The sequence below is a fragment of the Elephantulus edwardii genome, unplaced genomic scaffold, assembly GCF_000299155.1.
Source record: "Elephantulus edwardii isolate Elephantulus edwardi_28Jun2011 unplaced genomic scaffold, EleEdw1.0 scaffold00027, whole genome shotgun sequence".
Classification (NCBI taxonomy): Eukaryota; Metazoa; Chordata; class Mammalia; order Macroscelidea; family Macroscelididae; genus Elephantulus; species Elephantulus edwardii.
In genome coordinates, this window is record NW_006399777.1 from 17,403,737 (window position 1) to 17,416,224 (window position 12,488).

General features: G+C 44.6%; 1 protein-coding gene across 1 annotated transcript in view; it reads left to right on the plus strand.

The window, feature by feature from the left end:
* The window catches only part of SLCO2A1 (solute carrier organic anion transporter family, member 2A1), a 149,354-nt gene that overhangs the window by 49,484 nt on the left and 87,382 nt on the right, over positions 1 to 12,488 (plus strand). The window contains exon 3 of the mRNA XM_006883420.1: positions 7,532 to 7,669. Coding sequence (XP_006883482.1) covers positions 7,532 to 7,669 — 138 coding nt within the window. The remainder of the gene's footprint in view (positions 1 to 7,531; positions 7,670 to 12,488) is intronic.

Below are 12,488 nucleotides of genomic sequence, written 5' to 3' on the forward strand. Positions count from 1 at the left end.
TCCTATGCCAAGCAGTCACCTTGCCACCAATCCTATGCCAAGCAGTCACCTTGCCACCAATCCTATGCCAAGTAAGCAAGTTGCCCCTGGCAAGAGTAAGCAACAGGGAGCTGGGATAGTTGGGACTCAGAACTCTTGTTCCCATCAAATCAGAACCAACTCATAGTTGACCCTCGAATAGATGGTCAGAAGCTGTAAAAATGCACAGGCAGTGACAGCCCATCCTTCTCCCTTTGAGCCACCAGGGGACTCAAGTCTCCATAAAAGAACCACTTTTGAGTTAGCGGCACAACTCCCTGCATGCCACCAGACCTCCTGGGATATTGGCAAGCAACCTTGCTTGGTGCTGGGAAGCGGGATCCTGAAAGGCAGCGTTATCTAGACAAAGGAAGGGAAGACCATTCTGCAAAGACTATGCACAGAGGCACAGACACGCTGTGTGTGTGCTTTGGAGAAGTTTAAATAGTATGGCCTTGATGACAACTGAAGATAAAGTGTGTGTCATCAGATGCCTTAGATGTGAAAATAGCTGTCTAAGGTTGCAAAACAGAAACAACCTAAAGCTTCGTGCTTAAAATAATGACAGCGTTTCATTTCCTCTTTAATCCTCAGTCTCTAGTTTATTTCCATTCCACTTGTCATTATGTGGGGCTGGAGTCATCCAAAGAGTCCCTTACTAACATGGCTGGAAGCTGATGCTAGCTCTCAGGTGAATCTGCAGGAGTAAGGATGACTGGCTGGGACATTTGAGTGGGGGTTTTTTAATAATAAAAAATTTGGAAAATCTTTATTAATGAACATTTTTTTCCATTCATTCATTGTTGCACTTTTCTCCCCTCTCATCCTTTCCCCCAATACACTACCCTCTTGGAAAAGTAAAAGAAAACTTCTTTCATTGTTTTACAATCCCTTCCCCCAGGTCCACTCCACTATGCTGCCTTCTCCTGTCATGGCAATAATACCTAATCACATATCCCTCTTAAATAGTTTTCTCCTTCATCTGTTTCAGTGCAGTATACGTTATTGAACCCGTCTTTCTAAGTCTCCCCCCAGCCCCGAGGTCAGTCCTGTTTTACAATATTGGCATCATGTAGTATTTGTCCTTTTGTGACTAAGATACTTCACTCAGCATAATGTCCTCCAGGATCACCCATTTTGAATAATATTGCATGAGTTCCTTGTTTTTCAATGCAGTGTAGTATTCCATTGTGTGAATATACCACAGCTTCTCTAGCCATTCGTTTGTTGATGGGCACCTAGGTTGTTTCCAACTCCTTGCTATTGTGAACAAAGCTGCAATAAACATGGGTGTGCATATATCTGCTTGGATGTCAGTTATGATCTCTTTGGGATATATTCCCAGTAGTGCAATTGCTGGGTCAAATGGTATCTCTATTTGCAACTTTTTGAGAAAGCGCCATAGCCCCTTCCACAGTGGTTGCACCTGGCTGGGACATTAGTATGCGGGCTTTCCACAAGTAAAGAAGACCGGATTTTTTTACGGCATGAGTGTCTGGTTACAAGGGCAAATGTGCTAAGAGAGAAAGGGCCGGGCACAATCTATACTGACTTTTAGAGCCGAGTCTTAGAAGTCATAGAGCACCTCTTTTGCTTCTTTCTTCTTAATAGAACAGAGTCACAAAGATCTATTCCTCTGTAAAGGGAGAGAACCTAGAGCCCATATCCTGATGAATGATGCCACAAGGAAAGTGGAAGATGTGGGTCAAGAGTTGTTGGTATGACAAATGTGCAAAACAGGATCAGCTTCAGCAAATGCATTGTGTTGTTAGGTGCTGTCAAGCCAAGTACAACTCACAGAGACCCCGTGAACAAAGGATCTGAACTCTGTTCTATCCTGTGCCATTCTCATCATCTCTCATATGGAGCCAATTAGACAGGTAAAGTCTAGGACCTGCAGTGTTTTGAATAGGTTGTGTACTGTGAAGAATTTTAAGTTGTTATAGCTTCTTATCAGAATGAATTTGATCTTTAGTCAGAGATAAAATTCTCTAGTCAGATAATTTTTAAGTTGTATGACCTTGACATTTCCTTCATTTTTATCCAATATTAGATGTTGTTGTTGTTGTTGTGTACCATCAAATCAGAACCAACATATAGGTGACCCTTGCAGTGTTAGCCTACGGTTGGCTTTTTCAGCTCCCAGTAATATCTAACTACCTTAACTGCAGACACATGGTCTTGAAAATCATCAACAGCTGTGGGACTAGCATGAGGGAGAGAGAATGCTTCCCACGCATAACTACAAGACTTGAGAGAATCTGGAGCAAGACCCTGTTGAGAGCGAGACCCTGTTGCCGAGAACCTGGCGATGATGGTGGCACTGCTGTGGAGAAACTGTTGCAGTTTAACCAGAGGAGCCCTGAGATAAAGGTTACAGTTAAATAAAGGCCCCAGTTAAAGGTTTTTGCTGTTCTTGGCAGATAATTAAGGAGAAGCTGACTTATAACTGCTCTGGGGCAAACCTTGCTGCATGATTAAGGAAACCAGAGATTTCTTGAATTTGTGTTGCAGAACTGAAACCAGGACTTTTACTAATTAAGGAATTGTGTTTTGCTGTTAATCTGGCTTGGGACTGAACCCGGATTTAGGAGAAATTCTTTGCCTCCCCCACTCTCTAGTAAACCTTGTTCTCATTACCACAACTATGAATAAAGTCTGTGAGTCAACAATGAATAGACAAACCTCTTGCTATTCGTATGGCTCCAGAGGCACCACGGGGCTTGGCTACAGATTCTTTATCTGCTTTCTGCTCTGGAGTGGTTAGGGGCCTTTTCATTCCCTCTGGCCCTTTCAGAAAGATGCTCATGACCCTGTGGCCCCATGTCCTGTTTTCTGCTCCTTAAGCAGCCCTCCAGGGGGTTTTCAAACACGGTAAATTGCACAGGAGGAGATTGCCTGTCTTTCTCCTGTGGAGCAGCTGGTGGATTTGAACTGCATAGCTTTGCATTGACAGAACAGCTCCTTACCACTTGACCCCCCCAGAGCTCCCTAATGTTAGCTAGTAGGGAGCAAGTAAGAGGTGTTAGGTATGACATGCTCATGTTTTCATATGAGATGGTTCTCTCTGGGATGACGTGGTGGAAGGTTTGTTGGGGGCAGGTTAGAGACCTGTGAGAGGCAGTTGGAGTCATTCCAGGGGAGGAATGGTAAGGGCCTGAGGCAAGCCACACACCTGGAGAGGAAGGGAAGGGATTATATACTAGAGACACAAAAAGAAATCTCAGGGCTTAACAGTGGAATGAATGCTGAGTGTCGGGGAGTAGAAAAAGAGAGGATCTAGGAGGATTCCTGTCTTCTGTTTTGGGAGGCTGAGTTAAGGTAGTTGTTGGGAGGTGGAAAATAAAGTATGAGGGAAGAAAGGCAGTTGATTCCCATTTTGGGAATGAGAAGGCCCAGGTGAACTCATCCTCTGGATAAAGTTCTAGGGAAAGTCCTAGGAAAGCAATGGAGAGCTGAGTGACTTCATTTTGTAGAACGATCTCATAGACACATGAGATTTCCCATGAAAGTGTGCAGAAAGGGGGCTGTGTATAGAAAAGGAGACTCAAAACAGGGCTGCAGGGTTATTACTGTGAGGGAACGAGCAGCGCACTTGGCACGGCATCGAGCCTATTTTCTGGAACTGATCCAGACCAGGAAATCTCAGCTTCAGGTTATTTTCATGTCCTTTGTTCACGGAAGACTTTAAGACCCTGGAGAATCCTGTTCTCATCTGTGCTACTTTTCCTTTAGTTCCATAGCTATCTTTCCTGTGCCTCACGGTGACAATGCCTCCAGATCAGGGGAGATCTCTGCTTAGTTCACTCATGATCTTGAAGGTGACCCAGGACCAGGAAACATCTTGTTCTGTTATACAGATTGCTGCCAAGAGTCAGAGACAATCCATAGCAATGAACAACAGCAACATTTTTCTATTTTGTTTTCATTGTCTTCTTTTTACCTGGTCTTCCACATAGCACACATATTGCCATATCTACTGATTTTAAACCAGAGGGGTCCATCCAATTCTGTGGGAGGAACTTTTCAAAATACATGTTTGCGTGGATTTTCTCCTCATTGATTAGGATTCAGAAGGTCTGGATCTGGGCTGCTTCTGTATTCTGAAGACACCTCTACCCTCCACCTCAACCTTGCCCAGGCAAATCTGATTGAAAGCTGCATTAAGAACTGCTGACTTAGCTGAATGTCTTCACAGTTGGGGAAAACATGTGCTTGAGGGGATAAGAACATGCTAAGGCTGCACCATTCATGTGTGAGACACAAGCCCAGAACATCTCAAACAGCCAACACCTAAATGCCTCCTAAAAGCACCTGAGTGGCACTATGCTCTCGTGGCCTCATGGTAAGAAGCTGCACTGCAATCCCAAAGCAACGTGGTTCAACTCCACAAGCTGCTCCATGGGAAGACAGACAAACTCTTGCTATACAATATACTGTTTTTGAAAACCCACCAGAGGGTCAGCCATGAGTTGGTTCTGACTGAACGGCACACTACAACCATGTTAAGCACTTTCATATTCCTTCTCTACGTCTCAGGCTCCCCATCTATGAGAAGGGAGTGTATCTAGATAATTTTCCAAGTGCTTTCTTCAGTTGAACTCTATGGGTCAAATAAAATAGTAAGATGAATTCTATTATATAAAACCAAGCAACACGAAGCCTCTCTAGGAAGAGTTGAAGTGTTACTATCCCTTCAAGGAGCAGGCTTCCTCCCACAGCTGTGAAGCACTGATGAATGCATGAACTCAGGGGAAGGTATCTGTTTGGAGAAGGGTCTGGTTTCATGCATGTTTTGGCCAATTCAGACTCAGAGGCCCTCAAGCATTAACCTGCGTGCAGGCAGTGAGGGCTTGATCCCTGTCAGAAGTTCCAAGCTAGCCTGGGAAAGCCTTTGCCCTAACAGGTAGAAGAGGAAATGTCAACGCTGGCCCCTGTGGAGGAGGCAGACTCCACTTGGGAGGAAAAGGAAGTGAAGGTGGAGCCCCAGTTGCTCTCCTGAGATGCCAGCCCTTCAATTAAGGGAAGAGCTTTGGCAGGCTATTAAATGGAACAGCACCCCACCCTTCCCAGAAAGAGTACCTTCCAGGGATGTTCCAGGAGGTGGGACTCCTGGTCCTGCGCCTGCCTGCTGGTGATCATCAAACCCCTCTTCCTCCTTCCCTGCTGTGGACTAGTTCCCGTCCCTGTGGACTCGTGTTTACACGTATCCACAGGACTGGGCTTCATCCGCAGGGATGGGTGGGTTACAAAGGAAAAGGGCCTTCGCTGAGGTCATTATCATCCCTCTTGGGGAGAATCAAGCACAGCCATAAATACCTCGGATTGGAGATAAAGATAGTTCTGATAATAAACTAGAACAAAGGAGGACCAACCTGGGGAGAGGAAGAGATCAGCATCACAGAGCCCCACTGGGGCGATAGCTCCATTCTCACGAGCATTCATAGCAAGCAGGTGCGCTAGGGTCAACATCGCAGAGCCTCACTGGGGCCATAGAAGTAGACTTGGAGGATGGCTATTAATGGAAGAGAAGGGAGTGATCAAGAGAAAGGAACAGGAGAGCAGTGTGACACAGAGCTTCTATGAGGGCCTGGATGTGCTCTGTGTTGAATAGCAAGTGGTGTTCAGCCCTCAGAGGGCATAGAGGAAGGAGAGGTCCAACACACAGATCAAAAGCTTACTGGGGGGGGGGAAAAAAGTACAAGGTGATCCATGCATAGATGATAGGTCTCGTCTTTCCCTTGATGGTGATTCCCCAATCTTTGTCTTGATTGTGTTTTGCAATGTCATTATTGTCGTTGCTAGGTACCATTGAATTAGGTGTCAGACTATCTTTTTTAAGTTCTTCCTCTCTTTGAATGACCCTCTATTTTTCCAAGTATAATGTCCTTTTCCAAAGACTTGTTGTTTTTGTTGCTAAATATCATTGAGTCATAGCAGGTTTTCAGAGAAATTATTCACAAGAGATGGGTCATCTTTCTCCCGTGAGCAGCTGGTAGTGAATTTGAACCATGTGCCTTTGAGTTAGCAAGACAACTCCTTAAAATTAAAGTATATGAGACCAAGTCTCGCCGTCTTTCACTCTGAGGAGCATCCTTTCTTCATTTCCTCCAAGATCCATTTATTTGCTCTTTTGGCAATCCACAAGATATTCAGTATGCTTGACCAACACCACAATTCAAAGGCATCGATCCTTCAATCTTCCTTATTCATTGTCCAACATGCATAAGCGTGTGAAGCAATTAAAAATACCTTGGCTTGAGCCAGGCACTCCTTAATCTTTAAATGGACATTCCTGCTCTTTGACATTTTAAAGAGGTTCTTGAAAGCAGATTGGCTCAATGCAATATATCTTTTCCTTGAGCTGGTGCCATTGAGTTGACTTGAACTCATGGTCATTTGGTGGACAAAGGCACTCTGCCTCATAAGGATTCTCTTAACAGTAAACTTCAAAGGAGTAGACTACAGATTTTTTTTCCTAAGAGATGCCAGGTGGGCTCAAAGCATCACCTTAATGCTTAACAACAGCTAAGCGCTTAACAGTTGAGGCACTAAGCACTGGGTGTTGTTTTACTGGATCATTTATAACAGCGATGTGAGAGCAGAAATGATAGTAGGGAAACCAACACTTGTATAACCCTCACTGAGGTCTGAAAGTTTCACAGCAGAGGCCTTACTCCACATGCCAGGCCACCCTGTGAAGTGGGTGCTGTCTATGTGTTGTTGTTGGTGTTGTAAAGTGCTGTCGAGTTGTAGACGACTCATAGCAACCTTATGAACGAAAGGCCTGAGCACTGTTCATAGAGTTTCCGGAGGCATGACATTTCGGAAGCGGATGCCACTCCTGCTTCCAGGCTTGTTTTAGTCGGGAAGCTCCAGCAAACACTGTCCACCATGGCTAACCATTATCACATTTGGCACATCAGTGTCACAGTGTTCAGTTTCACAGCAACCACAAGTTACCTCTCTGTACAGCAAGTGAACAGACCAGGGCTATACCACCTAGTAGAATGTTTGACAGGAAAACTATTCGAACCCGGCCTGAGGCCGCAGATTAATATCACCCACCTTCAGCTTGGTAGCATAACTTTCTGTCCACTAGGCCAACATAGCTCTCTCTATGTCGTCGTTGTTATTGTTAAGTGCCATCGAGTTGTAGACGACTCATAGCAACCCTATGAATGAAAGGCCTGAGCATTGTTCGTAGAGTTTCTGGAGTCAAGCCATTTCAGAAGTGGAGGCCGCTCCTGCTTCCAGGCTTGTTTTAGTCGGGAAGCTCCAGCAAACACTGTCCACCATGGGTGACCATTATCGCATTCGACACATCAGTCTACGTAGCAAGTGAGAACGCCGAGGTGCGGGAGGCTGAATCTCATAGGAGGAGAATGTGCTGGTAAAGGATTCACACAAGGCTTCTAGGCCTCCTTCTTCAGGGGGCTCAGATTGGAGGGCAGCCAGCCGGCCAGGACTCTCTGCCCAGGTGCCTAACAGGCTCCTTCTTCTGTGCCCCTAGATGTTCGTGCTGTGCCATGGCCTCCTGCAGCTGTGCCAACTCCTGTACAGTGCCTACTTCAAAAGCAGTCTGACCACCATCGAGAAGCGCTTCGGCCTCTCCAGTTCTTCCTCAGGGCTCATTTCCAGCTTGAATGAGGTAAGCACGAGGGACTGACTTGCCAGAGATCCTCGTAACAGGTTACGGGGGTGAAGGGACTTGCATGTGCAAATGGAGTGCAGGCAGATATATGGGGACCCAAGGAATGGGGGATTACCTGATCGAAGAGGCATGGTCCCTCCTTGCAACTGGTCCTTGGAGAAGGATGTCATGCTTGGGAGGGTGGAGGGACAGCGCAGGAGGGGCGACTCTCGATGAGATGGATTGATTCAGTGACTGGGGTCATCAGGATGGGAGTGTCAGAGACAGTGCGATTGACACAGGACAGAGCAGGGTTTAGGGCTGTTGTACATAGGGTCACTATGAGTCACAAGCGACTCGACTGCACATAACAACCACCACAAGAGGCATGGTGGGTACAATGGCATTTCCTGAGGCCTTATTATGCACTAGGGCCCCCTGTGCCTGGCCCCATGGCCTCACGATAGTCCTTCAAGCAGGTTATCTGCTCGTCCCCACTTGATGGTTTAGGATACCAAGGGTTAGCAAATGCACGTGCCTCACCCAAGATAAGAAAGTCTGACTGTTGTCAAATGTTTTACCATGGGCTGAGTTCTGTGATTCCTCACCATTTTTGAAGCTTCCACCTCACCCCCAGGCAAAGAGAGTTGAGTCCTAGGCACAAAGATTGGGCAGAGACCCAAGTTCAAGCAGGGTCACATGAACCCGTAGTGCCCAGCACCCTTCACTCCCAGACAAGGCCAGATCCCTGGGTCTTCTAGCAGCAGTGGGTGAGGCCAATTCACACTGGACTCCAGTGAGTTACCGGAAGATAAGATAGACCAAGAGGCCCGGGAGCCGGCAGAGGCTTTTAGGAGACTGGAACCCAGGGAGAAGAGGCAGAAATGCAGCCCACAACCATAGCTGCAATATCAGTGACTCCAGCCACGGAGATAGGGCAGCCGGCCTCTCTTCTTTCTTCTTTCTCCTGAGGTCCTCTCTTCCCAGATGAAGCACAGCGGCCTCATCCTCCAAGGAGCTGAGCTGCACCATTAGAACAGGATTAGACAGTCCCTAGACTGAGTGAAATAAGGCCGGGGCACTAAGTTAGAGACTGGAAGCTCTTTGAGAGTGTCCATGGGTGGCGGTGGCGGAGCTGTGTAAGAAAGTGTGAGTTCTCCTAGCACTGCCTCTGTCACCTTCTGGTCTTCTCTTCTCAAAGCCGCGTTCTTTTCCTCCATTGCAGAGATCTGGCACCATTCGTACAACTTGTTGTTGTTGTGTGCCATCAGGTTAGAAGCAACCCATGGCTGACCCTCCCACGGGTTTTCAGAGGTGGTAAATTGCATGGGAGGAGACTGCCCATTTTTCTCCCACAGAGCAGCCGGTGAATTCAAGCCACATGTCCCTGGGTTGGCAGCACAATTCCTTACCATTAAGCCTCCAGCGCTCCCTCTTGTACAGTAATACTCCTCCCCAAACGTGGGCCCGTTAGTTACCTATTGCTGTTGTAACACAACTGTGATTTGATCTAAAGAACCGAAATTTGTTTTCTGACAGTTCTGGGGGCTCAAAGTTCAATTCAGAATCTCGGCTGTATGGAGTTGCTTTCATTGTTTCATGCTAGTTTTTCTCACCTTGTAACCAATCCTCACAAAGCATTGGGCTTTCTCTCTCTCTCTATCTCTCTAACTCTCTCTCTCTCTCTCTCTCTGTGTGTGTGAGAGAGAGAGAGACAGAGAGAGAGGAGTGAGAGCAAGAGAGGAGAGAGAGAGAGGGCGAGAGAACGAGAGCGAGGAGAGAGATGAGAGAGTGAGGAGAGAGAGATTGAGAGAAGAGAGAGAGAGAAAAGGAGAGAGGGAGAGATAGAGAGGAGAGAGAGAGACTTGTCTATTCTGATCTTTTCGTAGTTCAGGATTAATCAAGTTTAGGATCAACCCTACTCAGACATAACAAATTAACCCAGCAAAGAAAACCGTTTCCAAGCAGAGTCGCAGCCGTAGATAAAAGGGCAAAGAATCCAATGCCTAGTTTTTTGAAAGGAGCAGAGTTCAATCCATAAGGTTCTTCTTGTTGGTGTGTACTACAACTCATAGTGACCTTATGAAAATTTCTTAGAACCCTGCCCTGTCCTGTACTATCCTCATGACCGCTCGTATGCTCAAGCCCATTGTTGCAATCACTTGTCAAGCTGTCAATCCAACCTGTGGAAAGTCTTCCTCTCTTTCACTTGCTCATTTTCCCCAGAATGATGTCTTTTTCCAAAGATAGGTCCCTGCTGATGACATGCCCATAGCATGTGAGACAAAGTTTCTCCATCCTTGCCTCTAAGGAGCACTCTGGTTGTATTTCCTCCAAGACAGACTTGTGTGTTCTTTCAGCAGTCCTTAAACTGTTCTGTAGTCTTTTGCCAGCACCACCATGTAAAGGCATCAATTTTTCTGTCATCCTTTGTCATTGTCCAACTTTCAGATACTTAGGAGACAACTGAAAATACCATGACTGGGATCAGAAACCTTAGTCCTGAAACTGACATCCTTTTTCCTTAGTATTTTGGAGAAGCCCTTGACAGCAGATATTCCTAAACTAACAAGTCTTTGAAATTTTTGGCTGCTAAGTTCATGAGTGTTGATTGAGAATCCAAGTGAAATGAAATCACTGAGAGTTACAGTATTTTCTCCATCTATCATGAGGTTGGCTGTTGGTGAGGATTTTTATTTTCTTAATGGGAAAATGTAATCCATATGGAGGGTTGTGTTCTGTCATCTTCTGTAGTAAGTGCTTCAAGTCTTCATCACGTTCTGCAAACAAGATTGTGTCTTCTGCGTAATACGGGTGTTGAGTCTTCCTCTGATCCTGATGCCACACACTTTTCCATAGAGTTCAGCTTCTTGAATGATTTGCTCAGCATAAAGATTGAATAGATAGGGAGAAAGGATACAACCCTGGCATACCCTTTTCCTAATTTGAAATCATTCTCTTATTCTGTTTAGACAATTGCTTCATTGTCTACATAGGTTTCCCATGAACACAAGAAAGTGTTTTGGAATTCTCGTTCTTCTCAACGTTGATTGTAATTTGTTATGAACCAAGTAGCCAATTGTCTTTGCATAATCAATAAATCATAAGGATCTCAGCTTTCAGCCAAGATCCTTCTGCCATCAACAATGATACCTGTCATTCTACGGCCTCTTCTAAATCCAATTTGAATTTCTGACAGGTCTCTGTTGATGTTCCAGTCATTGGTTTTATAATAACCAGCAAGATTTTACTTGCATGTAGATTAATAATATTGTTTGATAATTTCTACACCCCTACTGGATTTTTCCTTTAAATTTTTATTAAAAATCCTTTGTTAAGGCAAAATTTACACACAGAAAATTCAGTGATTGCAAGTTTAGAAATTAGTTGTACAATTAAAATAATCCATTTAAGAACATATCTAAAAAAGATAAAAATATGTAATATAAACATGGTTATAGAAGTATATCACAAAATTAGTAAAAGCTGGCATTCCAGAATTGAGAAATATATTCTAGGCTTATAACAGTGGGCGTTAGAAGAGTTAGTCATATAAGAGTTCCAATAAACTTTGTGTGGGCTAGGAGAGTTATTTCTGGTTACTCACGCCTTTTTGAAGCTTTCCTCAAACTGTGTGGATTTTTTTTTTAAATTGAAACAAATATGAATATTCTAGTCAGTTGGCCAGGTAGTTGTCTTCCAAATGTCCTGGCATAGTCTAATGATCATCTCCAGGGCTACATCTGTCTGTTGAAATACCTCACTTGGTATTCCATGAATTCCTGGAGCTTTGGGTTTTTGTCAATATATTCAGGGAAGCTTGACCTTCTTTCTTCATAACTGTAGTTCTTAATCATGCTCCACTTCCTGAAATGGTTCAATGTCAACCAGCTCTTTTTGGGTACAATGACACTGTGTATTCCATCTTTTTTTGATGTTTCCTGCTTCGTTCAAGGTTTTACTCAATCTGTTAGTATTGCAACTCACAGCTTGAGTTTGTTCTTCAGTTCTTTCAGCCCAAGATCTGCTTAGTGAATTCATTATGTTTGGTTTTATAACTCCAGCTCTTGGTATATTTCATTATAATAATTTGCTTTGTCTTCTTGAGTTTTATTTTGAAATCTTCTGTTTGTCTGTCTTACTTCCACATTTCTTTATTTGGTTATGGGCTCTTCACATTCTAGTGCGAGTTTCAGAGTCTCTTCTGACATTCATTTTGGTCTTTTATTTCTCCTCTGTCTTTGCAATGACCTTTCACTTTCTTCATGGACAACATCCTTGATGTCATCCCACAACTTGTCCGGTTGTCATTTGTTAATACACGTTGATAATGACACATGTCGTCCTCATAAATGTATCAAGGGAAGACAAAACTCTGGCCTATCCTATGGCCCTGGCAGGCATCACTAATCTACTATAATTTTTTCTCATGCCAAGTCCAGACACAGATCGACTTCTTCTAAAGACAGTATTCTAGGCACCTCTACCGATCATAATTAGAGCTGATATGGAAAGTAAACCCTCCCTTCCAGCTTAATCCCATGTAGTGACCTATTCTATAAGATCCTCATGGGTAAATTTTCATCTGTAATGTCCCTATGTTGTTTGTTGTTGTTATGTGCTGTTGAGTCACCTGCAATTTATAGCGACCCTATGTATAACAGCCCTAAACCCTGCTCTATCCCTTGCCAACCTTATTGTCTCCAACACACCTATCCCCATTACCCCAACCACTGAATTAATCCATCTCATCGAGGTCTTCCTCTCCTGTGCTGTCCTTCCACCGTCCCAAGCATGATGCCCCTATCCAAGGACTGGTCCCTCCTTACAACATGTC